Source organism: Cydia fagiglandana, chromosome 14, assembly GCF_963556715.1.
Source record: "Cydia fagiglandana chromosome 14, ilCydFagi1.1, whole genome shotgun sequence".
Taxonomy (NCBI): domain Eukaryota; kingdom Metazoa; phylum Arthropoda; class Insecta; order Lepidoptera; family Tortricidae; genus Cydia; species Cydia fagiglandana.
The window spans coordinates 15,790,131-15,817,645 of NC_085945.1; the positions used below are offsets into that span (position 1 = coordinate 15,790,131).

A 27,515-nucleotide genomic window follows, 5' to 3' on the forward strand; every position below is an offset into this window, starting at 1 on the left:
AAGAATCAAACACGGGTGTCTGTCATATTAATAAAATACGCTTCAAATATTGTGATATCAAGTACCTATGTATTTGTTATTAGTTAAGAAGAGTATCAATCATTCTGATATTATTTAAGAAAACATAGTAACATAATAATAAAATCAGAAACGTCACTTTCTCGTGAAACAAAAAAAAATATACAATAATAATAAGAGAGTCGGTCAGGGTCTCCGGCGTGTCTTCGTTGGTTGGAGTGGACCTCAAGGGGACCCGCAGGAGTCACAGCTCTGGCTTGCCTTCATTGGCCGTCCAGAGAGGAGTCGCTAGAGCTATATGCTCCAGGGGTGGAAGTGAAAGATGCATATGACGCGAGTTGGCACAGGGGCTGGTAACAGCCACTGGGTAGAAAGCTGCGCACACCTCTCGACACCCCTGAGCCGCTCACACCGATGTTGCGCCTGGCCGTCTTTACGATGGCGCATCAGGTGCCCATCTAACGAGTGGCGAGTCACTGCCTGCCTCGATAACTTGTGCAAGCAATGTTATGGCAGGTGTCCGGACTTCTTTGCAATAGCCCAGTCGTTTTTTCACCCAAACTTAAACCATAGACCAGTACTCTGTCCATATTCTCTACAATAGCTTACAATGCCTGCTGAAACCGGTTCACGGGTATCTATGATGTATCCGTGAATAGGTTCCAGAAGGCGTTCTATATGACATCAAATCTCTCCAAACGGCCTCTACGTGTTGGATCTATATCCCCACGTACGCCTTATAAATGACCGGGCTCGAAAGACCCGGGTGTTTTAAAACGGAGATACAAATAATAATTCACCCGATATACGTCCCACTGCTGGGCACGGGCCTCCTCTTATGCGCGAGAGGGCTTGGGCTATCATCCCCACGCTAGCCCAATGCGGATTGGGGATTTCACATACACCTACCATTTCCTCACGATGTTTTCCTTCACCGAAAAGCTAGTGGTAATTAGTTATCAAATGATAATTCGTACATAAGTTACGAAAAACTCATTGGTACGGGCCATGCAGGATTTAAACCCGCGACCTTCGGATTGAAAGTCGGATGTCATATCCACTCGGCCACCACCGCTACAACAATACGATACGGAGCTTCCGGCACTTCGTTTTCCATGGAAAGCACCACGTGATCACCGATCAGCCGTCATAGATATTTACATGTCGGACGCCTCGGAAATACAACTAAATATAAAAGTAAAAATCAGAAACGCAGCAATATTTCCCCTCTTTTTTATCATTTGAAGTGCATTTCTTTGGTTAATCACAGATGAATTTTACTTCACCATTCAGCAACAATGTCATGTAGGTAACTAATTTTAAAGTTTTTAGTAATTTCCAACACGAAATCAATTTACAGTAATCAAAACACTGTTTGTTTTCATTCGACAACAGCTCACAACGTTCAACTAATCAGCGCTTGAGGCGCGTTCCTTCGTACGCCAGTTCATAATATGACGGTTTCACTTCGATATATTATAATCTAACGAAAAATAAAGCGTTAAATTGTAAGCAGTATGTTAAGGTACACAATATTTCGACAGTTTACAATCTCGCTAGTTAGATTATAAACTAACGGTTTTTACAATTTAACGGTGACATATATAATGTATATTATCAAATAAAACCTTTCAAAACTTTAAGTATAAATGTATTTATTTCATGCAAACTAAGAAATATTTCACGACATACATTTTCTTGACGCATATTAGCAGGACGAGTCAACCATACAAGCATTGGGAATAAGTGTGAATAAGTACATCAAGATTTGGGAATGGCTAGTGCGCAAAGCTCGGATCATTTGCGAAAGGTTCGCTAAGGGCGTCCTAGTCGGTGCCATCGTAAGTAGATAAAATCCGTCGCATTCAAACATTCCATTTCTGACCGCAGCTGCACTACTGCTCCGATACTACTGCAGCGACCCGAACACATTGGTGTTATTGTCAATTTCCATAGTAAAATGTATGACGTTACCGACTGCACGTAGTATGGTGATTTTAACGCACTTCTGACCGCAGCTGCACTACTGCTCCGACACGTCGGTGTAATTGTCAATTTCCATAGTAAAATTAATGACGAGACCGACTGCACGAAGCATGCGTATTATATTGCACGCTGCAGTGCAACGATCGTAGACCGCACGTCAAATCTGTCAAGGAACTGAAATGTCTTTGGTCACAGATATTAGTAGTTCCAAGCAAAGAGGATATATAACCACTACGTTCTAAGGAGTTTATTACACCCAAGATGTTTGGAAAGAAATAGCATAGTTTATCTCTGTCTATTTGTGTTACGATACTACATAGTTGCTAGAGTCAGACTAAGAAAAATCTGCAGCGGATTTGATAGCCTACGCAGTGCAAGTATTATTTCAAACGTCAAACTTCTATGAAATTATGACGTACAGTCATCACCAATAGTATCTTACACAACGCTCTTATTGCGCTCCAAATAAGAACGTGTCACATATTTTTGCGGTCTTAGTTGTGTAAGATACTATTGCTGATGACTGTACCTATACACAACACACACAACATTAACACTGCGAGGGCTATCAAAATCGCTGCAGATTTTTCGTGGCTTAACTCTTATGTTATTTTAAACGTCAAGCTTCTATGAAATTATAACGTATTACGTACGTACCTTCACTGCGTGGGCTATCAAATCCGCTGCAGACTTGTCTCGGTCCTACTCTACTACGCAACCATAGTAGATTACATTTTTGTATCGGCTACTATGGTCGCACACTGTGCGGTTTAAGAGGAATTTCCTTCCGTGCGCGGATGCTGCGGCTATGGAATGAGCTCCCTATCGAGGTTTTCCCGAGGGTCTAAAGAGTATGGGGTTCTTTAAAAAAAAGGGTACCTACAAGTTTCTTAAAGGGTCGGCAACGCTAATATAAATACCTCTGGAGTTGCAGGCCATAAGCAAGGTGACTTACAATCAGGCGGGCCGTATACTTGTTTGCCATCGACCGAAAAAATCTTTCAGTCATACTCGTATGAGGATCAATTTCTGAATATTCAGGTGGAATTACTGCAATGTTCTGTCGCCAGAGTGCAGTACTAGCGCCTATAGTAAACCAAAAAGTACCGTAAACATACTGTGCCTTAAACTGCTTTTTGATAAGTTTTCACAGATAATAAAATACTCAGAGTAATAGCAACCGACTCTTCTCTTTCCGCACAGACTCTACATATAATGTTTATTCTGCCATGGAGTGCTCCAGAACCATAATGCAATAAAATCAATGAAGCTAGCGTACCTAGTGATATAGATATTTTTAAACTAGTCTAGAATTTGCCCAGCCTGCAAACGCGCATACGAATTTAGTTAGGTACTTACATGCAATAATATCTTACACAACGAAGGCCGCAAAAATATCTGACACGATTTTATTTGTAGAACCATAAGAAAGTGTCACATATTTTTGCGGCCCTCGAAGAGAAACATACTATGTATTAAACATACAGATGACTGTACATAGCGTAAAGGCATTCGCTTATTGCCAGTAGTTACGGTGCGGTTGCACGGAACGGGTGAGCGGGTTAGCAAAAAATAGTATGACATGGATTTTTCCTACAAAATGGCACCCCCTTGCGTGCGTCTGCTCCGTGCACCCACGCTTCGTCCATGCTTAAATAATCATCCAAGAGGACTTGGATTATAGTAGGTAAGTACTGGATTAGGTCCTACGGTAGGAACCGTTAGTAATCACAGAAAAGTTTCAAAGTATCAGTAGATATATAAATACTGTTGACTGTCAACAGTATTTAATACAATAATTACACTAAAACAATTCATGTACATTAAGAATACAGAACCTATGAATAAAATGTACAGTCAACTGTAAAAATATGGAACATTCTTGAGATGGTTTGTGCACCTATATTTTTACAAATGACTATGAAGGTACCTACCTAAAATAAGTACCTAACTACCTAAGCATGTATCAATGAAATATAATTGAAAAGCTACAATTGAAAAAATATTATATTACTACAAGTAGTACGATCTATGCACCTAATAGTTTTGATGTTCAAACCATTGGTTCTGTATTCTATGCACATTGTGATTTATTTTTCAACCTTACATATCTACCAACTCAACATAAGTAACTCAACATAACACATTAAGTATTATTTGCTTTTTTCTTGAACTATGCTTGATTTTTCTTGTTTCGATGCATCCTTGTTTTAGTGTCGTATAGTCTCTGAAATTATAATTAACAATTAATATCTTGTTTACCGACACGTTAGAAAAGTTGGTTTCTTTTTTTAAGATTGATAGTTTTATTTACCATTTTTTATTTAAATAATTACCGTCATGTGGGGTAGCTAAGAGTAGCTAGGTAGAATTTGTCTCCAATGGGGACGACTAAGGGCGGTGGGGAAGGTGCGGGTGCCGACCCCGCCGCCCTTAGTCGTCCCTCCCCGTCGCCCCGTACCGCGCAGGCGAGACCTCTTTTAAGCGGTCGGTCTACCTATAGACATTTTTTTACTATCTATCTACCTACCCAGTTACTTAGTGACTTTACCAACAGGTATTTCTTATGAATGACGCAGCAATTTGCAAGACTCGTTCCTGTCTGGTCAAACAGTGACGTCACTAAACAGTTTTGCCTTTCGGGTACATTTGATCAAGATTTAGAGAATTCCATCAATTTAATTTTGTATCAAGCAGTATTGTCTGCGAACGATGCTATTAAGCTTAGAAATAAATTAAAAGTTGAAATATTCCTGTCTTGGGTAGTACTTGAACCCACAACTACGTTCGTTGGGTGGGATGTGGTGGTGGGCTGGTTCAATTTTTCATGGAACCTGAAGCTGAACTGACACAAATGTTTCTTAAAAACGTGTATGCCTATAAGATTTGAGGAGTTCCCTCAGTTGAGATTAGGTAGCTTATAAAGAAAAGAAACGGTCGAATTTATATAACCACTTCATATAGAATTCGGTAAAAAATTAATATCTTCATAGCACCGTCCTTTTACAAGTACTAAGAATGGATAACTATTACTTACAACTTGTGTATTGCGTACTTACTTTTGGTTTTAGATTGGATAACCTCGTTGCCATTCCGGGCGGAAAGGGATTTCACCGCATGAAAAAGAGACACATACTGAATTATTGTTCTAGCAAAATTGGAACTATAGTATTTTTTTTTAGTTTATATTAAAAACCCTTAAAGGCACGGTGACAGTTTACACTGTATACGCTCTTATCCATACAATTTATAACCTTAAAATGCCAAATCTCGCAAAATTGTAACTGAGAAGACATATCATCTTCTGAGTACTCTTCCTGTTTGAATGATACTTTATATAATACATTACGCAGTGTCATTTGTGATTTGACTTTTTGAGTTAGGTTAGGTAAAGATTCATTCAATAATGGTCAGGCCATCCATCAGCCGCTCATCAGAACTCGTCCTTGACAAAAATATTCCTACAAACATCTTACTTGCTAAAGACTTACAGAAATAAACATATCGCCAAACGTGAAATTCATGTCATTGAAGAGTTCCATTTTGATCTACATCAACTGTCCCACTTCATCAAGTGTTACTTTTTGAGATAAAAATGCTTGAGGTGTTAGTGAAAATTAAAAAGTAACTACTTATATGTATATGTAACCTACAAGATTTGAGGAAACCTCTCGATTCCTTGTGGAATCCATCATCAGAAGTGGTCTTGACGCAAATGTTACTATAAACAGCTTACTTGCTAAAGAATCACAGCAATAGATTTGAGGAGTCCACTCGATTCCTTGTGGAATCTATCATCAGAAATGGTTCTTGGCGCAAATGTTACTATAAACATCTTACTTGCTAAAGACTTACAGAAATAGATTTGATGAGTCCCCTCGATTCCTTGTGGAATCCATCATCAGAAGTGGTCTTGACGCAAATGTTACTATAAACAGCTTACTTGCTAAAGACTCAAAGAAATAGATTTGAGGAGTCCCCTCGATTCCTTGTGGAATCTATCATCAGAAATGGTTCTTGGCGTAAATGTTACTATAAACATCTTACTTGCTAAAGACTTACAGGAATAGGCAAATAAACAAACATGAAAAATCGTCCTTAAAACCTTGTATCTATATTACTATGTGTACCTATGTTTTTAAGATTTGAGGAGTTCCCTTGTGGAATCCATCATCAGAACTGGACCTTGATTCATTTGTTCCAAAAGTGCCTTACTTGCGTAACAACAGTTGGGTCGTGTAATAAATCTTTCAACTCTAACTTTTTTACAATAGTGCTCGAGTTGTTGATGAAACCCCAATCCTACTATATTATATCCTATAATAAAGTCTAAATAATGAGCTGAACTCCACCTACTCCATCTTAATGCCGCCAGCTTGGACCTTCAGTAGCCTCGGTGTCCGACGTCCAACTAAAAAATGCAGAAAGTGCGCTTTGGATTGGACACGTCAATTGCCGCTTAACACACCGAGACATCTGGTTCACTGCATATATGTATTTGGTGCTGATATAATACCTGCAACATCACCCGAGTACATTAAGTAAAATAGCAATAGCGGTGGCTGCAATTGCAAGGCCGTTACTAGAATGTGTTAATAGATACTGACAAGCCCTGGGCGACACCCATGGGTGCAGCCAACGGGTCTGACCTGACTCGGCCCCCATACCCTACCGTGGCTATACAAGCCTATCGCTGCACGGCACTTCTTGCCGCGTAAGTCGCATGTGTGAATTTGTTGAGCCTCTGGATTTGATACCAGAGCACCAGCCTGATGACGCCTGTGCCTTTTATGTCTCAAGTTTTCCAGATACACTTCGTCGAGCTTCTTCGCTCCCACGTATCGGTCTCTACGCCTTTCGGGTCTCATTGCAGCACGTTCCTCCCAGCCGTACCCAGCGGCACCGATGCCAAAACATCATAGATGTCGCGCTTGCAGGAGTCCCTAAATCTTAACATCGGGTGCTCCATGGGTCTTATTGCGTGTGCTATCACAAATCACAACCAATCTAACAACATCTATACGTATTACCCTGCACATCTATACGTTTAGCCGTTTATTTACTTACCTAGTGAAAGATCATCAAAGAGGTACTCGCTGAAATATGTACATCGGGTTTAAAATATATCAATGGAATGTCTTTCATTGCACAAAATTCTAGCGCATTTAAAATACGCTATTTTGTAAAGACCTTGTTCATTATTTTAAATTGCACGTTTTGAAAATTATTGACAATTATTTGACAATGGTACATTGAGCGTCATCTTGACATTACTTTAGAAAGTCCATAGACATTATTGGTCAACTATCTATATTTTTTAAAATGATGGAGTAAGACTGTCGAGATTACCGCAATTTAGAAATGCTTTACGTCAATTTCAATTTTGACTTGTTGCGACATCTAGCGGTGAGTAGAAAAATTACGGCTTAATTAACTACCATTAATTAACTCATTAAATGGATTTATTTCGATTCCTGCAAGCGTATGACCGCAGCTATGTTATACGAAAAATAGCTTATAAAAATACTTTTCACATGATATATATGGCATGTGTATACACTCTTATTCCGCTGTACAGCAAGTAATTTTTAGTATGACGATTTTGTAAAACTGTAAACTCAAACCCTTTAAATACTTTATCGTTGGTGTTAATACAAAAACCATAAAGCATTCTTCATATTCTTTCTATTAAAATACGCTACAACTTATTATATCAAGCGTATTATGAAAATTAACTACTTATGTGCGCAACTTTTTTTTGTATATAGCTCGGTCCCTGCAAGTTGTCTAAGGTTGGTGCCATACAATAAAATGATACTACGATTAAGAGCTTTAAAACGACATATATCTCAACAGTATACATCCATGGGACACTGCCCATACTAAAGTGCCCATTCTCCTTTACCGCCTTTTTCTACTGACAAGATCTGCTTGACCAACTTTATTTTAATAGCCCACACAGTGCAAGTGTTATATACGTCATATTTTCATAGAATTCTTGGTCTTACTCTACCGTAAAACGGGGTCAACAGAAATCGCGGGGTGAATAGAGAAATTTCGAACCCTTTGTTTCAAGTTGTTATATTTCATAACGTACATCTCTAAAATCAGATTTTTTAGAATACGTATATAGTAGACTATTTATTCTCTACATTGATACCAAAAGAAGTTAATCAAACTGCCTAAAAGTTAGATTTTTTTGACTCTAAAGAAGGCCTCACCGAGGTAAGAAATGAAGCCTGTCTGAACTTTGTTCTAGCGGTAAATGTAGTGACATTAACGTAGTTAAAGTTAGCTAACCTGGTAATATATTAGTATCTGTAGTACTTAAATAATAAATAATATCACAAATTTTCTCTATAATGAAGCATTTTTTTCCAGAAAACTATCAACAAGCAATTTTACGTGAAAAGGGGGTCAGTGGACACGCATAGACACGCATATGGGGTGAATAGTTACGTCATAGGGGGTGATTAGATACCACAAAGGGGTGAAAAAACACGCCTTGGGGGTTAAAAGACACGTAAAAATATTTTTGTATCAAATAACTGTTTAACAGATAGATAATTATACTATTTGCCAATAGAGTATCAACATAATAATGACCAAATTCGATGCCTATGACAACTAAAACTTCATATTTCTATTCACCCCTTTCGTGTGTGTTCGACCCCTCGACCTCGACCCCGTTTTAAGGATATGGAGAAAACAAGCAGTTTTCTTTGATTTTCTCTGAATTGGGTGGGTCAAAATTGATTTCACAAATGCAAAATTGAAGAACTAACTAAGACTCATAAAATGATGTCTAAATTTTTACTTTTATCATTTGGATTATTAATGAAAATCGTCCTTGAAGTTGAAAATCGTGTCTTTTCACCCCGTTTTACGGTATATATATAGAATAATTATGGTTTGGTTTGTGGTTTTTACATGTTTTCATATCCATTATTATTAATTATAAATGCGAAAGCGTGTCTGTCTGTTACCTCTTCACGCTTAAACAGCTATCATCATCATCAGATGATGATGACGATTGTTAAAACCTACCACTCATTCCACGCAGGCGAAGTCGCGGCAGACACTAGTATTTCATATAGGAGATTGTCACACAGCCTTCGAATATGACAAAAAAAAACACCAAGTAACTCTAAGGGCTTACCCCGAACCACGTTCGACGTGTTGCCTCCCTGTCACACTTACGTACGAATTTACAAGTGCGACAGAGAGGCAACAAGTCGAACATGGTTCGCGGTAGGCCCTCGGGAATATGAATAGGTATCTCAGCTACCCTTAATAAACCATCTTCAACTTTTCTAACGGCCCGATTCAAATTTAAGGATACGTTATTTAATAGATCTAGAAACGATATGGATTAGATGTGTCAGTGCCCAAAGTGACGTTTTTGTTTGAAGAAACGTCACATTTGACACTGACATATCTAATCATAATCGTTTCTAAATCTACATTGCTGTCGTAATTATCTTAAAGTTCGAATCGGCCAGGGCTATAACCGCGAAAATCGAAGTTCGCAAATTGCGGGTATCTTTCTCTGTCACTCTAATTACGCCTTTATTGGAGTAAAAGAGAAAGATCCCCACAATTTGCGAATTTCTATTTTCGCGGTAGCCCCTCTGTTCTCATGCTGATTTTCCAAGACGTTATTTTAAATTAATTTACAGCAATGAAAAAAAGGTCTTGTAATAATAGTCCGTTAGCAATTTGATTCACCCACGATATAAATAAATTGAATGATCTTGGATAAGCGCGCCTGCGGCGATCGCGGGGAAATTAAACTTGAAGAGTACTTTCGGACTTCTGTTATTATAGCCGTAATAGACTACCGCACCGGACCGCGACCTTGGTACGGTGCGGCGCACGTAGAGTTATAGTTCGTTTTTTTAGCATTTAAAGAACTTGCAAGAAGGTAAGCGATCTTGACATGTCTTTTAATTGGAAAACGGTTTTAATAAATCAAAAACTATTACTTATGAAAGCAGAAGAATATAAATGATCGTATTAGATTCATAATTGTTACATATTTGCAGTAACTTATTTTTCAATTAAAAGACACGTCAAGATTGTTTACCTTATTTCTAATGCTAAAAAACGAACTATAGCCTAAATAAAGTCTGTAGACATTTTGATAGCCCACGCAGTGCAGGTGTTATTTTGAACGTCAAACTTCTATGTAATTATGTTATATAAATAATACTTGCATTGCGTGGGCTATCAAAATTGCTGCAGACATTTCTTGGTCTAACTCTACCAATAGTGTGGCCGCGTGCAAGCGTTATGGACTGCTTTAGTAGAATACTTTATTGTACACAACACAGGTTTACAAAAATAAGTTACCGTTACCGAAGAATACAGGCGAAGTTAGAGCGATAAAGAGATATTTGGACTGCACCAAGGTCGAGGTGCGGTGCGGTAGTCTGTTGCGTCTTTTAGGGCGGTCCGGTACTTAGGCCTCCTACTAACGAGCGCTTTTTCAACGCGCGTTGAAAAATTCGCAAAATTCGCAATTTTACGTTTTAACGCATTCAGGGGGCGTGGCCTAGGAACAAACTTGTTTGACGGTGGACGCACATGTGCGTCGGGGGCAGTGAATGTGTTAAACTCACGTGAGTCCGTAAAATTAGTTTAATTTTATGTTAAGTCAAGTCGCTTCAATATGAGACATAAGTGCAATGGGTATGCACTCTTGAAGCTTGTTGTACATTAAATATATTAAGAACGCCTGCTGTACATACATACATTACATACACATATAATCACGCCTATTTCCCGGAGGGGTATTAAAACCATGTTATTGAAATTCAATTGACAAAACAGAATACGCCTGCCGTCCAATATATCGGCACGTGTAACTATAAATTTTACACGATACATAAGGTCCGTGTGGGGATATAAATGAGCCCTGGGTCCATAAACAAACGATTTGCAGCGGCATCAGCAAATAACGCTGTTTAAACTGAAGCGTGGGACCAGCACAGTGGCGTGGGGGCCCACTGGTGGCGGTTATGTTATGAGCCTATAAAAATCCCATACCGTAAAAAACTTTAAAGTCCTTAAGTACAACTATGGTCCAATTTTGAACGTTGATTCTTAACGAGCATATCTATATGATTTGTACTAATTTTTTGAAGCTTAGGTACACTAATGCTCTTTCTATATGTGACGTTCCACGGAAAAAGGTACCTTATGGCGGCCGGCGCTTACGTCACATAGCGCCGCAATAATATTGGAGCGGCGTTAATAATAGCGTAAGCGCCAACCGCCGTAAGGTACCTTTTCCCGTGGGACGTCACATATTATGTCCTCAACATAATTTAAATACATTTTACTAGAACTTGAATTTGGATCAGTTGTAAATTGTGGAATAAAGTTATCTGATTTTACGGTACGTTTAGTTCTTTACTCATCAGCATATTTTTTACCGTGTTATCGCCCACTGCTGAGAATAAGGCCTCTCTTCAAGTAAGCCACTTATGGGTCAAACAGAAAACTGTGTTACGTCTTTCCTGTAGACATACACAAGAGTTAAGGGCTATAAAGGTTAATTTTCTTATTTAACCCTTATCCACGTGAAAAGGTCCTCCGTTTATTTAGAGAACTATGATAAAATCATTACTGCCCACAAGCTGTTAACTATTGCCCACAGAGAAAAATGTACAGTTCGCGCGAACACTCTAGTTTTCTCTCCAGTGGGCACGGGCTTTTTTAACGCGCGTTGTAAAAGCACCCATGGGAATGGAGGCTAAGTATTCTTAGTTTTAAAGTTATGTTATTGTGCTAATAAACGCTTTCTTCTCCTCCTTCTTCTAATATCAGATAGGGTATTCCGAATGACATCCACCTATCGAGCTAACTGACGCTAAAACGCCTCATTCACTTACGTAACTAATTCTAAAGGCCTGTGCACACCGGCTGCGTGTGCGTGACGTGCACGTGTGCGTGCGGCGTTGTAGTATACAGATCCTTATGAGAGACGGCACACCGCTTACGTGACGTGTGCGTGTGCGGCTCCAACATTTTAGCGCACGCACACGCGCACGTTACGCAGACGCAAGCCGGTGTGCACAGGCCTTAAAAGTTTAGAATAAATGGCGTCGAAAAGGTTAATCCACGGACCCGCGGCCACTGGAGCCCCACATGCAGCTTAACCTAAATAAAGGGCGTTCAAACACGGCGTGAGCCGGCGCCGCCGCCGCGGCTTCTGCATCTGTTTACTAGTGTTTAATGCATCCGATATTATCTACTCTTATCTACCTTGTCAATAAACAAAACGGCAAAATTAAAAAAAAACAACGGGTTGCACTCCGGGAGTGCCGACAGAAGTGAAAACTCAATGACTAGTCTAAAATGTCTGCAGCACCCATCCTCCTTTCTACTGAAAAACTTTAGTTCCGAAATTGCTGGCCAGTGAGCTTAAATTTGTAGCGTTGATTGTTTAAAATTCGAATAGAAATTGTAAAGTTACCTTGCCTCTCCCTCCTCTCTGTATAAAACTCTGACCTGTCTGTATAAAAGTTCAGTTTTAAATAATTGACCTGATTATGATACGTTATGACCTTCGTTATGACTAAAGTTCTTAGGTGAATAACATTGTAACGTCCGTGACACATGACAGCGTTACGTTACGCGTTACGCGTTACGCTGAATCGAGTTTATCATTTTTTCCCACCTCAAAAAGCGCTCAGCGCCGCTAAAGAAGTTTTCACTTCAAAAATTTAGACGCGAAGAGATGACTTTTGCGCATTTTTCTACTGAATGACGGATTGAATTTTGCGCCTTTTTCTATCGATAAGTTCGCTGTGTTTCAGTATACATCTAAACCAAAGCTGTAATGCCAGCCTAGCCAAGGTGACAATCGCTATCGCTACGACAAATGCTTTGTCTCTCAATCACTCTTCCTTCTTCTGTATTAGTGCGACAGTGACAGTTGCGTTTCGATCGCTACGGAGCGTAAGCGATTGACATGTTGACTACGCGCCCTGGGGACCCTTCGCTTTACACAGTCAATTACTAGGATTTTCATAAAATGTATATTATCACTACACTACAGAACAAATAACGACAAATCTGAAGTGTAAGAGCCTTTATTGGAAATCGTCTAGAGTTAGACCAATAGTCTGCAGCGGATTTGATAGCCCACGCAGTGAAAGTGTTATTTTAAACGTCAAACTTCTATGAAATTATGACGTACAAATGACACTTGCACTGCGTGGGCTATCAAATCCGCTGCAGACTTTTTTTGGTCCGACTCTAACGGTAGAAGTATAGGACAGAAGAGAGTAGCAGAAAGAGAGCTACTGCAGTGTCGGGGCTGACGTGGTCACCGCTGTTGCAGTGGTCCTGCAACAAATGTAACAAACAATATAACAAAACTCGCGTTTTGTACACATATTTAATTACACAAACGGATCTCATCATCATCATCATCTCAGCCATAAGACGTCCACTGCTGAACATAGGCCTCCCCCTTGGGTCTCCATATGGGAGTGAATGCCATAATCGCCACGCTTGGCAGGCGGGTTGGCGATCGCAGTCGAGTACACCGAATTTGAGGGACGCTGCTGCCCGTCCACCGGTGGTCTTGGATGTAGTTTAAGGACATACCCGGGTCCCAAACGGGTCTACCGCGATATAATTTCATTCCGACGTTTCAGCTGAGTTGCACCAGCTGTGGTCACGGAAAGACTGACGTCCCAACAAATGTCAACGAAACAATGACATTATATCGCGGTAGACCCGTTTGTGTAATTAAATAAATGTAAACAAATTTTAAATCCAAATAAGTAGAACTTCAAGGGATGAGGATATTTTATGTCTCACTAAAAGAGGTCCAAACCGCCAAGCCACATATTTTGACTAAGGTATAGAGTTTGAGAAGTAGGGCTTGTAGGGCCGCCATACACGGACTGCTTTGAGCAGTCAGTGCCAACAGCTTCAAGCGGTCGCCGTTGGGTGATCTGCAGTTTCAATACAAAATTGTCATTCGCAATACACGAACCGCTCAAGCAGTTGCAACTGCTTCGGGCGCGGTGAAATTTCATCATGCGGATAAGCTGCAAAAGCAGTCCGTGTATGTTGATCACTGGGTTACTGCTCAAGCAGTCCGTGTATGGCGGCTCGTAGAGTTAGAAGCTTTGCTCTACAAGAGATCTGATAACTTTTTGACAGTGCGAGCCTTATGGTTTCGTCTTAGCAACGTTTTACATATGGTCTGTCTGCCTATACTTCCAGTGCTTGGTACACTATACTTACTATACTATACCTACACTATACTTACTTGGTACTATACTTGGTACACAGTTTCTAGATGATCACTGTCAGCGCGGTAGCGTCCCAAGTAACACAACGTAGCTGAATATTGTTTGAATAATAGAGCATGCCGTACTTAATGCTGAATAAGGTAGCTGTATAACAGCTGAATAAGCGTTATACAGACGTTATACAGAAGGTTTGGGCGCAAAGTGGGCAGTGCCCACGCCGCTTATTTCTGAATAACAGTAATGTAATAGCTATATAAGTGTATGCCCACACATTGAATCGCTGAATAACACTTGTATAGAGGCTGTCAAAAGCTTATATACCGCTTTTAAACCAAAGTTATCCAGCTTTGTACACAATGAATCAGTTATTCACACGTTATGAAGCTTTTGGTTCCAAAGTGCATTTTTACAGACAATATATTCAGATATTTGTGTTAAATCAATGATTTGTCTTCCATTTTAATTTGTGAACTCGTGTCAAAGTGTAGTTTCTGCAGTGAAAGCTTACAAAATAAGGAGGACATCACCCATATATTTATTTGATGTTTACATAACTTCAATTTCATTGCGCATGCGACTTTACTGTTAATATATATATGCATTTTATTTAAAATTTTAAAGCGCCGCGTAAATAATGCACCGTTTCAAAAGTAAATATAGAAAATTTACTACTCCACATTTAAATTTGTAATTTTTCTGCTGTGTTTAGATGTTTTAGTGATAGAAAATGTACTTTAACAAGTTATGCTACGATAAAACTAGTATTAAAAATGAATAAAATGGGTTTTTCAGTTCATTTTCAATTCCTATATAATTGTAGAGGTTAGAAAGTGAGCAACCGTAATGGCGTCCGACTGTGCTGAATATAAGCTGCTGCCACAGCTATTATTGTGCTAATTTCTGAATAAGCATTCACATTATTCGCGTTACTAAGCAACATGTTAGATAATAATGGTCTTAACACAACAAGTTTTGAATAACATCAGTATAATAGTAATTGTTTTCTCAATCTTAAAGCCTATTAGGGTTCTATACACAAATAGTAAAAACCACATAGATCCTCACTACTTTGATGATAAAACATTATAGGTATGTAACACGGGCAATATTCAATCCTACTTCCCACTAATATTATAAACGCGATATAATATATAAGTTATATGATAAATCTGGGGGCACGGCAGTTTACACAGTTATTTTTTCCGTTATCAGTTCCGACAAATATGTAGTAGGTAAAGGTAACGCAAAGATGTACGACGTGAGTACGAAGATGTATATAGTATGAGTGGTATGGTTACGAGTATGGTATGAATATGAATATGGTATAGGTGCGAAGGTGAGGGTATATCATTCATTCATTCATATTAGTAGCGGGTATCACGGGTATGAGTACAATTAAGTATAGTTTGATATGGGCAGTATTGTTTAGGTATGAGTACGAGTACAGTGTGGGATGGGTATGAGTAGACCCACTTGAAAACTAAAAACAGTCTGTTCAAAATCGACAGGAGAATCGATTTCGCTATGAGGGTGATTATTTTATTTTTCTCATACCCAGTCCAGTCTACAACTTTTTAATGCAACAATATGAATAACTAGCATTTGACACATTGTTTGCCAACTAACAACAACCTTAAATGGCCATTGGTAAACTTTATCTCGTTGCAATAAGGTATGAAAATGGTCAGTTAACAGTGTTTACGATGGTAACTAGCAATTGTTTTACGTCATTAAAAGTAGAGATGCAACGGATAGTTGTTTGGCCGGATTCCGGATATCCGGCCTGGACACTGGCCGAATATCCGGTATCCGGTCGCCGGATATTCGGCCGGCGGAACTATACCTACATTTCGGTTTTTCCGGTGCGCATTCTGCAGGTTTGACCTGTTTCCTAGTAAACGTTCGCGCGGACTCATTTCTAGGTTCGAAATGAGTGCGCGTGCAAGTCAGTGGAATGATTAAATTGTTTTAAAATAATAAACAAGTACGATTATGACCGTGTCTGTTTCTTAAATCCAATTTGTTTACTCCGAAATCATGCAATGTTACTATCCGGTATCCGGCCGAATAGAAGGTCACTATCCGGTATCCGACCGGATAGTAAAATAGTGGCCGGATAGTAACCGGATATCCGGTGCATCTCTAATTAAAAGGACTATGCATCTTGTGTAAAATAACCAATCGAAGAGAATTGTTAAGAAAACTAAACCTCGATTTTTTAAATAATGGTTGATTAAAGAATATGCGTATTTATTCTTGATGCGTTCAAAATAAAATAAAAACACGCTCAAGCTCAAAGTAATCAGACTCAAGTAGCACTGTTGACCGTGTATAAAGCTACGGAACCCTCTCCACTGCGCACTTGTTGATACTAAGCAGTAGTTTGAATAGCGCTTCTCATTGCGTTCATTTTGCAGCTTTTAGCAAGAAAATATAGTATATGTGTACTAAAATCGCTATAACTTAAGTATAAGTGTTGTTTTAGTATTTATTATTCAGACGTTATGCCAATAAAAGCCATAATTAACCCATATATGCAGCTACTGAATAACAAATAATATGTGGATTTTATTACAGCTTCCAGTAATAGCGTCCACCTTTATTCAAAAACTAGCGTTAAAACAGAAACTGCAACCGCTTTTATACAGTTGAAAGTCTTCACCGACGCTTCTTTTCAGCATTTAGTAGCCACTATCACATTTTTCTTAATATTGTCTGCTTAAAATCATACAACACAGAATATATACAGCTAATTGCTGCTAATGATGCTATTATGCAGCTTTTAGTAACCACAAATGCTTTAAGCTGAATAATGTCTAAGTAACTGTGTAAGAAATAAGTATTATTCAGCTTTAATATGCAAAACCGATACTATGCAAAATTTATTCAGTATTTATTGGTATAAAGGCCCCACTAGGCCCACATATTTTCTTATTCCGAATTTAGTAATTTCCACCGCATATACACAAAATTTATGGAATCTTAATTTGAATAAGATGATAATTTTACTCTATTATCCTGCTTGTGTGTTACTTGGGGTCCTAGCATCCTACCCAGTCTACCCACAGAACCCGTATACATAGGTACGGTCTGTCTGCCTATACTTACAGTGAAGCATTGGCACAGTCTCCAGATGGTCGCTATTGTCCGCGTGGTAGCACGCCTTTTAAGAGGCATCCTACCCAGTCTACCCACAGAACCCGTACAATAGGTACGGTCTATCTGCCTAAACTTACAGTGAAGCATTGGCACACCGTCTCTAGATGGTCACTATTGTCCGCGCGGCAGCACGTCTTTTAAGAGGCAGCCTGCCCAGTCTACCCACAGAACTCGTGCATACAGTTTGTCTGCCTGTACTTACAGTGAAATATTGGCACAGTCTCAGGATATCACTGTTGTCCGCGCGGCAGCACGCCTTTTAAGAGGTACCCTACCCAGTCTACCCACAGAACACGAACCTACATACTGTCTGACTGCCTATAGGATAGGTACTTACAGTGAAGCATTGGCACACCGTCTCTAGATGGTCACTATTGTCCGCGCGGCAGCATGTCTTTTAAGAGGCAGCCTGCTCAGTCTAACCACAGAACTCGTGCATACAGTCTGTCTGCCTGTACTTACAGTGAAATATTGGCACAGTCTCAGAATATCACTGCTGTCCGCGCGGCGGCACGCCTTTTAAGATGCATCCTACCCAGTCTACCCACAGAACACGAACCTACATACTGTCTGACTGCCTAAAGCAGGGGTCTCCAAATTTTTTTACCTGAGGGCCATATTGCGCCTCAGAATTTTCGCGCGGGCCACCGTCGGCGCCGAGGGGGGGGGAGGGAGGTGTATCTGGTTGCTGCTGTTAGGGCTGAACACCTAGAGCCTGGCTCCCGCGGGCCGGATTGGACCGCTGTCGGCGGGCCAGATTGGAACGCTTTGCGGGCCGGGGTTTGTACTTACAGTGAAGCATTGGCACACCGTCTCCAGATGGTCACTGTTGTCTGCCCGGTAGCACGGCTTTTCAGAAGGCATCCAACCGCAGCCACGGGTTATGCGCACATCATTCTCGCGCCGAGTGTGGTAAACTGAAACGAAAATAAACGGTATACATAATAAACCTATATTACTTTATTTACTGAAGACATATATCGTTTAAGAATCTTTTATTTAGTTTTTAAGTGACTTTAGTCCAAATCCAGACGTGGAGCGAAATGAAGCGCGTAGCTCAAGACTAGGGGGCCTAATACCGCGAACTACGTTCGACGTGTTGCCTCTCTGTCGCACTTGTAAATTCGTACGTAAGTGTGACAGGGAGGCAACACGTCGAAAGTGGTTCGCGGTAAGCCCCAAGACCCAACGGGATGACGTAGCACTGTGGATGCCCTCTGCCCCAATTAGGGGAAATAGGATATTAAGTAAAGTACAAATCTTTTATTAAATTTATTATATGCCGAAAATATTTTACAGTACATATGGTCCTATTTTCCCACACTAGTGCGTAAAATAGCACTTTTCGTGCGATGTCAAAAGTTTAAAGGGCCATATGTACTGTAAAACGTTGTACGATACACGTGCGAATAGGTAATTCGCAACTCGTGTCGATTTAAAACACTCCCTCCGGTCGTGTTTTAATTTATCGCCACTCGTTTCGAATTTCCTCTTTTTCGCACTTGTATCGTAAATAACTATTTTTATTGAAGAAAAAACTATTCTTATCCGATATCAATGAAGTTGCGTTGTTTTACTCGTATCACTTATAGCTCCTAAAGTTATTTTCGGTCTACAATCTATACAGATCAGATCGATGTCATCATAATATTGCTTTGCCGTACATATTTTAGAACCTGTGGCACAATTTACATCTTAGACAACCTACAATATAATTTTTTTTTATTCAACTATTACTTATTATCAGTGGCAATGAAATATTTATTACAACAATCATATGTAATACATAGACAAAGGGTTAGGTAAGACATATGTAGGTAGGGTAGAAAAGGAGTTTCAGTCAATGTGTGGAAGGGCGGCACCGTCGTCGAACCCAAGCCACCTGGCGGTGGACTTAAACTGGTGGTGTTTGCCTCAGATGCACATGCTGGTGGCTACTTACAATATAAAATGTAAGTACCCATAACTCTTTAGTAACTTACTGGTCTGCACGATTTTCCGGCAAAAGAATTTCACTGAGATGGGCTGAGGGATGGCCGCTGCGCAGTCCACGGCCGGTATGATGCGTCCGCGCATCTGTTGAACATGGGTCAAACATATTTTAGAAAAAGGTCACTTCTGATATCTACAGGAAAGACGAGAATTTAATTTAAGGTCAATGTAGCTAACTCCGTCATATTCCGTCCACTAGCGTTTTTTTTTTTCGAACAACGATCAAAATTGATAATTTCATCGACAAATCGGCTATTGCTTTTAGTTGCAGAAATCTATTGAAATTAATATTACATTACGGTAAAGTTGTAAAGAAATATACGCTGGTGGATGGACTAGTCCCTATGACGGAATTATCCACATTGACCTTATAGTCGAATAGGGCTGTTGAAAGAGGTATGATTACATACTTCTTCTTCTATCTCGTTAGGGTCGAGACAGGCGCTGTTGAAAGAGACATGACTATACATACCTCTTCTTCTATCTCGTTAGGGTCGAGACAGACGCTGTTGAATTGAAAGAGGCATGAATATACATACCTCTTCTTCTATCTCGTTAGGGTCGAGACAGGCGCTGTTGAAAGAGACATGACTATACATAGGTACCTCTTCTTCTATCTCGTTAGGGTCGAGACAGGCGCTGTTGAAAGAGACATGACTATACATACCTCTTCTTCTATCTCGTTAGGGTCGAGACAGGCGCTGTTGAAAGAGACATGACTATACATACCTCTTCTTCTATCTCGTTAGGGTCGAGACAGACGCTGTTGAAAGAGACATGACTATACATACCTCTTCTTCTATCTCGTTAGGGTCGAGACAGGCGCTGTTGAAAGAGTATGGACTATACATACCTCTTCTCCTATCTCGTTAGGGTCGAGACAGGCGCTGTTGAAAGAGGCATGACTATACATACCTATTCTCCTATCTCGTTAGGGTCGAGACAGGCGCTGTTGAAAGAGGCATGACTATACATACCTCTTCTTTTATTTCGTTAGGGTCGAGACAGGCGCTATTGAAAGAGGCATGACTATACATACCTATTCTCCTATCTCGTTAGGGTCGAGACAGGCGCTGTTGAAAGAGGCATGACTATACATACCTCTTCATCTATCTCGTTAGGGTCGAGACAGGCGCTGTTGAAAGAGGCATGACTATATTACATACCTCTTCTTTTATTTCGTTAGGGTCGAGACAGGCGCTATTGAAAGAGGCATGACTATACATACCTCTTCTTCTATCTCGTTTGGGTCGAGACAGGCGCTGTTGAAAGAGACATGACTATACATACCACTTCTTCTATCTCGTTAGGGTCGAGACAGACGCTGTTGAAAGAGCATGACTATACATACCTCTTCTTCTATCTCGTTAGGGTCGAGACAGGCGCTGTTGAAAGAGCATGACTATACATACCTCTTCTTCTATCTCGTTAGGGTCGAGACAGGCGCTGTTGAAAGAGCATGACTATACATACCTCCTCTTCTATCTCGTTAGGGTCGAGACAGGCGCTGTTGAAAGAGCATGACCTCTTCTTCTATCTCGTTAGGGTTGAGACAGGCGCTGTTGAAAGAGACGTGACTATACATACCTCTTCTTCTATCTCGTTAGGGTCAAGACAGGCGCTGTTATTGGCGCTGTTGCAGTAGTAGCATTGGATTGCGGACGCTGGAATATATTTATTACCACATTATTAACTTATTCAACTATATGGGGCATTATGTATCAAAATGGACCTTATTCTCGATGGTGCTTACTCTGCACAGCATCGCGCGGCATTGGATCTAAATCGGAGCATCGCTGAAAATGGCGTAAGCGCCATCGACAATAAGGTCCCTTTTTATAGATAACGTCACATATATATTATCATCTAATGATAATGACTCACGTTAGACCGGGCCGTGTCCGGGCCGGAGCTTCCAGAGCTTACTTATCTATGACATGACAGGCGATCACGTGATGCTGTCCATGGAAAACTATGCGCCGGAAGCTCCGGCCCGGGCACGGCCCGGTCTAACGTGAGTCATCATTAACTATTGAAAACGTCGCGTTTCACATACGTCGGCGCAGTACCGTCTTTACCATACGATACGGGGCCCGTGCCCAGGGCCCCCATTCTCAGGGGGCCCCGAAGGACAGACATTAACATATTTGCCGGCATAGTTTAAGACGACCCTGCGTCGGCGGCCGATCGTAAAATCAGGCAGACCATGAAATTCCTAGAAATATCGTGAATCACGAAAATCATTGTCTCGTTTCCTGATCGACCTTATAGTTCGTTTTTTTTAGCATTAGAAAGAACTTGGAAGAAGGTAAGCGATCTTGGCATGTCTTTTAATTGAAAAACGCTTTTTAATAATCAATAACTATTACTTAAGAAAGCAGAAGAATAAAAATGATCGTATTAGATTCATAATTGTTACATATTTGCCGTAACTTATTTTAAAAATGTGTTTTTCAATTAAAAGACACATCAAGATTGTTTACCTTATTTCTAATGCTAAAAAAAACGAACTATAGCACTTCGTGCTTGAAAATGGTGACGTAGACAAATGAAAATATTTCGCGAGAAAGTAAACCGTTTATTGATAGAATGGATCACAAGTTAATTGTGTTGTTGTTAGTTCCGACGAGAAAATATACTCACATTTATACACTAATGTTAAAAACACTAAGAGCACGGCGATTGCTGAAGTTTTGGACTGCATTTTGCTTGAAACCTGTAATAAATAATAAAGTTGTATAAATACCAGTCAAATACAATAAGGTATAAACTAGACACTAAATATTTATTTTAATTTATTAGGATTTTTTTATATACCAATCCTATTCATCTTATGAAGAAAATTTAAGTTAAGTACTCACTTAAATAAAAGTAAAAACTTTATCCTTAATTAAGTGAAAATATTTAATCAATTGGTGAACCCAGTTAAGTGGTTCTAATTGGTGAACCCAGTTAAGTGGTTCTAATTGGTGAACCCAGTTAAGTGGTTCTAATTGGTGAACCCAGTTAAGTGGTTCTAATTGGTGAACCCAGTTAAGTGGTTCTAATTGGTGAACCCAGTTAAGTGGTTCTAATTCTAAATGAATCTGTAAATTTGCATATCGTCATCTCACGGCCCTATTCGAACTTTAAGATACGTCAAATATTTCGGCTAGATACGATATGGATTAGATATGTCAGTGTCAAATGTGAGAAGTGAGAACTTCAAAGAAAAATGTCACTTTTGACACTGACATATCTAATCGATATCGTATCTAGCCGTAATATTTGAAGTTCGAATCGGGCAGTAAATCAAATTTAGCATAATGTAATCAATCTGTTTCAATTGTGATTTCAAATATACATTTGACTAGAATCAGACCAAGAATAGTCTGCAGCGGATTTGATAGCCCACGCAGTGGGCCACGCAAAGTGTTATTTTAATTTTAAACGTCAAATTTCTATAAAATTATGACGTATAAATGACACTTGCACTGCGTGGGCTATCAAATCCGCTGCAGACTTTTTTTGGACCGACTCTATATAACTGGGTGTAAGGTGCAGCGGGGCAAAAATTCCATGTTATAGCGAAAAAAAAAAACCATCCACCGGTCTGGCTTAGTGGGTAGTGACCCCCTGCCTGTGAAGCCGACAGTCCCGGATTCGAATCCTGGTAAGGGCATTTACATGATGGATGATACAGATATTTGTTCCTGACTCATGGTTGTTTTCTATGTATTTAAGTATTTATATATTATATATATCGTTGTCTGAGTACCCACAACACAAGCCTTCATGAGCTTACCGTGGGACTTAGTCAATTTGTGTAAAAATATCCTATAATATGTATTTATGAAGTAAACATGATGTAAGATAGGGTCTGTACAGTCTGTGTCCATTTAGTAATGCTTTAATTAAATCATTTTAAGATTCATGGCCCACAAACAGATTAGGGGTCCGATTATGACCACTAAGCATAATTTACTTACACATTAAAGCCTCTTAATAGACACTAAAGACGATTGTCCTTGTTCCCTAATGCTAAGGTCGCTGTAGAGATGTTTGGCTAATTGTTTTGGTTTTAGAGTTCGAACAAGAAAAGTCTGCATCGATTTTGTTAGCCCACGTAGTGCCGGTGTTATGTATACGTCATCATTTCATAGAAGTTTGACGTTTAAAATAACATTAGCACCGCGTGGCTATTAAAATCGCAGCAAACTTTTCTTGGTCTTACTCTATCAGAACTCAAGTACTTACCCCTAGTGTAAATCTCATTCGATAGACGTGACGAACTGTCATTTTGTATGGGATTTTGAGTTTCCAAAACGTCCCGCTTGGCGCGCTGTTTAAAATCCCATAGACATAACGCAAACGCGTACGCTCGTCACGATATCAAATCAAATTTACACTAGGAGCACAGAATAAAGAATAGTACCTACTGTACAGAAAAGAAACTTCCTACAAAACCGAAGTTTGACAGCGGTTCAGGGTCGAATCATGCTATCCCTTTCTAATATACGGCACTATCCCTTTCGGCTATTTAGGGTTGTCAAAAATCAAGTGATTATCTTATCTGTGGTCGTGCACGCAAAAGGAAGTCAAGTGGTGCCAACCCTAATTTGCTCGGAGCAATGCTGAGCCGAGCGGAGCCGAGTTTGACCGAAGTCAGGAGTTTCGCACCCCTGCTAGGGGTAAAGAACTCAGTACTCTCCATATTCCTATAATCAGTGGCGTAGCTAGCATGGGTGGCACCCGGTGCGGAAATTGTGGGTGTCACCCCAAAATGCAATCAAAATTGTAAAATATATTTAAAAAGAGTAATTGTAAAATATATTTAAAAAGAGTAATTGTAATTTTGTTAAATACTCGTGGCTCAGGATTTACTCCATCGCTTTCATTTTACGAATTTTTATAGGTGGCACTACTGATGTTCACGGTCGGGTGTCACCCCTAAATGGGTGACACCCGGGGCGGACCGCCCCCGCCGCCTCCCCCCTAGCTACGCCACTGCCTATAATATCAGGAATTATAGCGATATCATGGTCACATTTTTATCACCTGTTCATGCCATGCGTCACTTTCGCACTTACTCGTACATATTTGTTTGAACGTGACAGGCATGATGACAAATGATAAAGAGCCGAGTATAATTACGTACACGGCGGGAAGAAGTTGATAACGAGATAGAGACACGAGATATTCTGCCGAAGTAAACTTAAATAGTTATTTGTTTTACAAGGGGGCAAAGTTGTTGTTTAACCGCTCGTGCTAATATTGATACCCGAGCAAGCGAAAGATTCCAAAATTGAACCACGAGCGTAGCGAGTGGTTCGAGAAGTGGAATCTTGAGCGTTGCGAGGGTTTCAAAGCACGAGGGTTAAACAAAATTTGCCGCCGAGTGAAACACAAAATTTTTCACCACACCAACCCGAAGCAAATATTAAATATCAAACAAAATCAAACCAAATCAAATCCAAATGAATGTTATTAAACATTTATCATCCAAAATCATCATTTAAAAGTCAATTCTACCGGCAAACATAAGAAAACAACTCAACATTTGCATTTGATTACTTTGCCTCACATGTGAATAAAATGCAACTTTGCTATCGGTTTTTGAAGTGCAAAGTAAGCCTTTCCGAGCTGGTGTGGTGAAAATAAAATTAAGTACATAAGGTTCAAATTTTTTCCCGCCAGATATCAACTTCTTCCCGCCGTGTACGGAATTAGCCCCACCAGATTAGACTTTACGAGTACTTATATTTACTCGGAAAGTTTATCAACCATAGAAGTAGCATCCTATAGAAGTGGTGTGCGCGTGCCTCCGTGAGGGACAAAACATACGCAATGCGACAATATTAAAAACACGTTTTAACATTCCTGACAATATACCAAAAACAATCTACATAATTCGGTCGGGTTATTTGTTGCCCACCATAGCCCATACTAACAAAAAGGTGGGGAACAAACAAAAAGTGAGACTGTGACAAGGACAAGCAATAGTACCGCTTTCTCTACTACTCCTACTGAAAGTTCTATAAGTGTATCTCGTTCGGTCATTTGGCCCCTCCCCATGTCTTCTCTATATTATTGTACCTCTATGTTATCAACAAAACAAATAACAACTAACCTTATTCATAAACGTTTACTAAAGTTGACAAGCCGATAATAATCGTTTGTCCCTTTCCGACGTATTGGTATGATGGAAAGGGACAAACGATTATTATCGGCTTGTCAACTTTAGTAAACGTTTATGAATAAGGGGGTAAGTATATACGGGTGCTGTGCTTCTTCGCAGATGTATGCAGGTTTCCTCACGATGTTTTCCTTCACCGAAAAGCTAGTGGTAAATATCAAATGATATTTCGTACATAAGTTCCGGAAAACTCATTGGTACGAGCCGGGGTTTGAACCCGCGACCTCCGGATTGAAAGTCAGACGTCTTATCCACTCGGCCATCACTGCTTACTAGACCTTGCTTGCTTACTAAGTTACATGATTTGAATAAAATGTATAGGTATGGGAGGTAGGGGACCATCGGGGGGGCGTCCTGGTAGAATGTTCGCGATCCCAGGACGCCTCCCCAAACGGCATATTGCGGGAAACGCCGGTGTGGGTTTAGTGGGTAGGCTCCTCCCCTCTCTTCACAATTGAAGAGAGCTGGGAGGTGAGAGTCCCACATACCCCCCACAATGGGCCCACCTCGGGACCAGGGGGACGATGCGTAACGGCATTCCCACATCGAAAAAAAAAAAAAAAAAAGGTAGGGGACCATTGGGGAGTCGGGAGGCTCGGGCACCCCCTCGTAATTAGTCCTGGGGGGGTTTGGGGGTGCCCGAGCCTCCCGACTGCCCAATGGTCCCCTACCTCCCCTAAAGGTACAAAATACGGAATGAATGTACTCATAAATACGTGTAAAATCAGATTTCTAATTGATAATAAAAACCGGACAAGTGAGAGTCTGACCCTCCCACCGAGGGCTCCGTACTTTTTAGTATTTGTTGTTATAGCGGCAACAGAAATATACCATATGTGAAAATTTCAATTGTCTAGTTATCACGGTCCCGTTTATATACTTTGGGTATGGAACCCTAAAAAATAACAAATATTTTTAGTTTATGTACCTGTTATAGTTATACACACACACACACACACACACACACACACACACACACACACACACACACACACACACTTTATCACTTGTAATTTATACATATATTATTCATAGAAGTACATAAGCTTGCACAAATATTTTACAAAAACAAGTAACCGTTCTCTTGTTATTAAATAAATTTAATTAATGTAAACAAAGAGCACTTACTTTAATAAAATTGGAACAACTACTAAGCTCACTGGTTGACACAACACAACACAGTGGTCGTGGGTTCACTGCTTCGCAAATACACACACACTTACCTACGCATCGCACAGTCGACCGCAACCTCTTGATACTTGATACTATTTAATTAATATTTCAGAAATGTACCTGTTGGTATTGGTAATTTGGTACACCATTTTTAATTATTTTTTTCACTAGCCATAGGGGAGACTTAGGAGAGCTGTGACAGAGGAGAGTTGTGACATCGTCGATTTTTTGGAATCTATTAACTAGAAACTAGGTCGCAACAGTGTGCGTTTGTTAGCTCGAAACTTGAACTAACAAACCGCGCGCTATAATACTAAACAACTTTTATTATGGGATTAATGCGGAAATCGCGTAAAAAAATTTGGTCTAATTTTTATGACACCATTTAATTTATATACTCGTACCTATTTAATTTTTAATATTGCATAATACATGATAATACAAAGGCAGGACTAGGTGTAGGCGGACTTAATGCCGTGAGATACTCTACCAGTCAACTCTACAAATTCAAAATATTTATATAAAAATGTCTAGTACTCTAATTATAGAGACTGCGTGCGTAGCCAACGTTCCGTAGCGTACGCAACTGTCACGGTCGCACTAATAAGGAAGAGTAATAGAGATGACTACGCTACTCTATGGTGCGTAAAGTCGTAAACGATTGGCACGTTGGCTACGCACCCTGCAGACACATTTTCATTTTACAATGTGCTCGGTATGTTTGGTTGATCTACAAA

General features: G+C 39.9%; 1 protein-coding gene across 1 annotated transcript; it reads right to left on the reverse strand.

Moving 5' to 3' along the window:
• Window positions 1–13,263: 13,263 nt before the first annotated feature.
• On the reverse strand, window positions 13,264–26,780 carry LOC134670934 (uncharacterized). The gene is made up of 6 exons (XM_063528768.1): window positions 26,734–26,780; window positions 22,074–22,146; window positions 21,018–21,094; window positions 19,421–19,514; window positions 18,231–18,355; window positions 13,264–13,359 (listed from the first exon to the last, which is right to left on the reverse strand). The coding sequence occupies exons 2-6, from the start codon at window positions 22,132–22,134 to the stop codon at window positions 13,270–13,272; spliced, it is 447 nt and encodes a 148-aa protein (XP_063384838.1). The 5' UTR covers window positions 22,135–22,146; window positions 26,734–26,780; the 3' UTR covers window positions 13,264–13,269.
• Window positions 26,781–27,515: the final 735 nt, after the last annotated feature.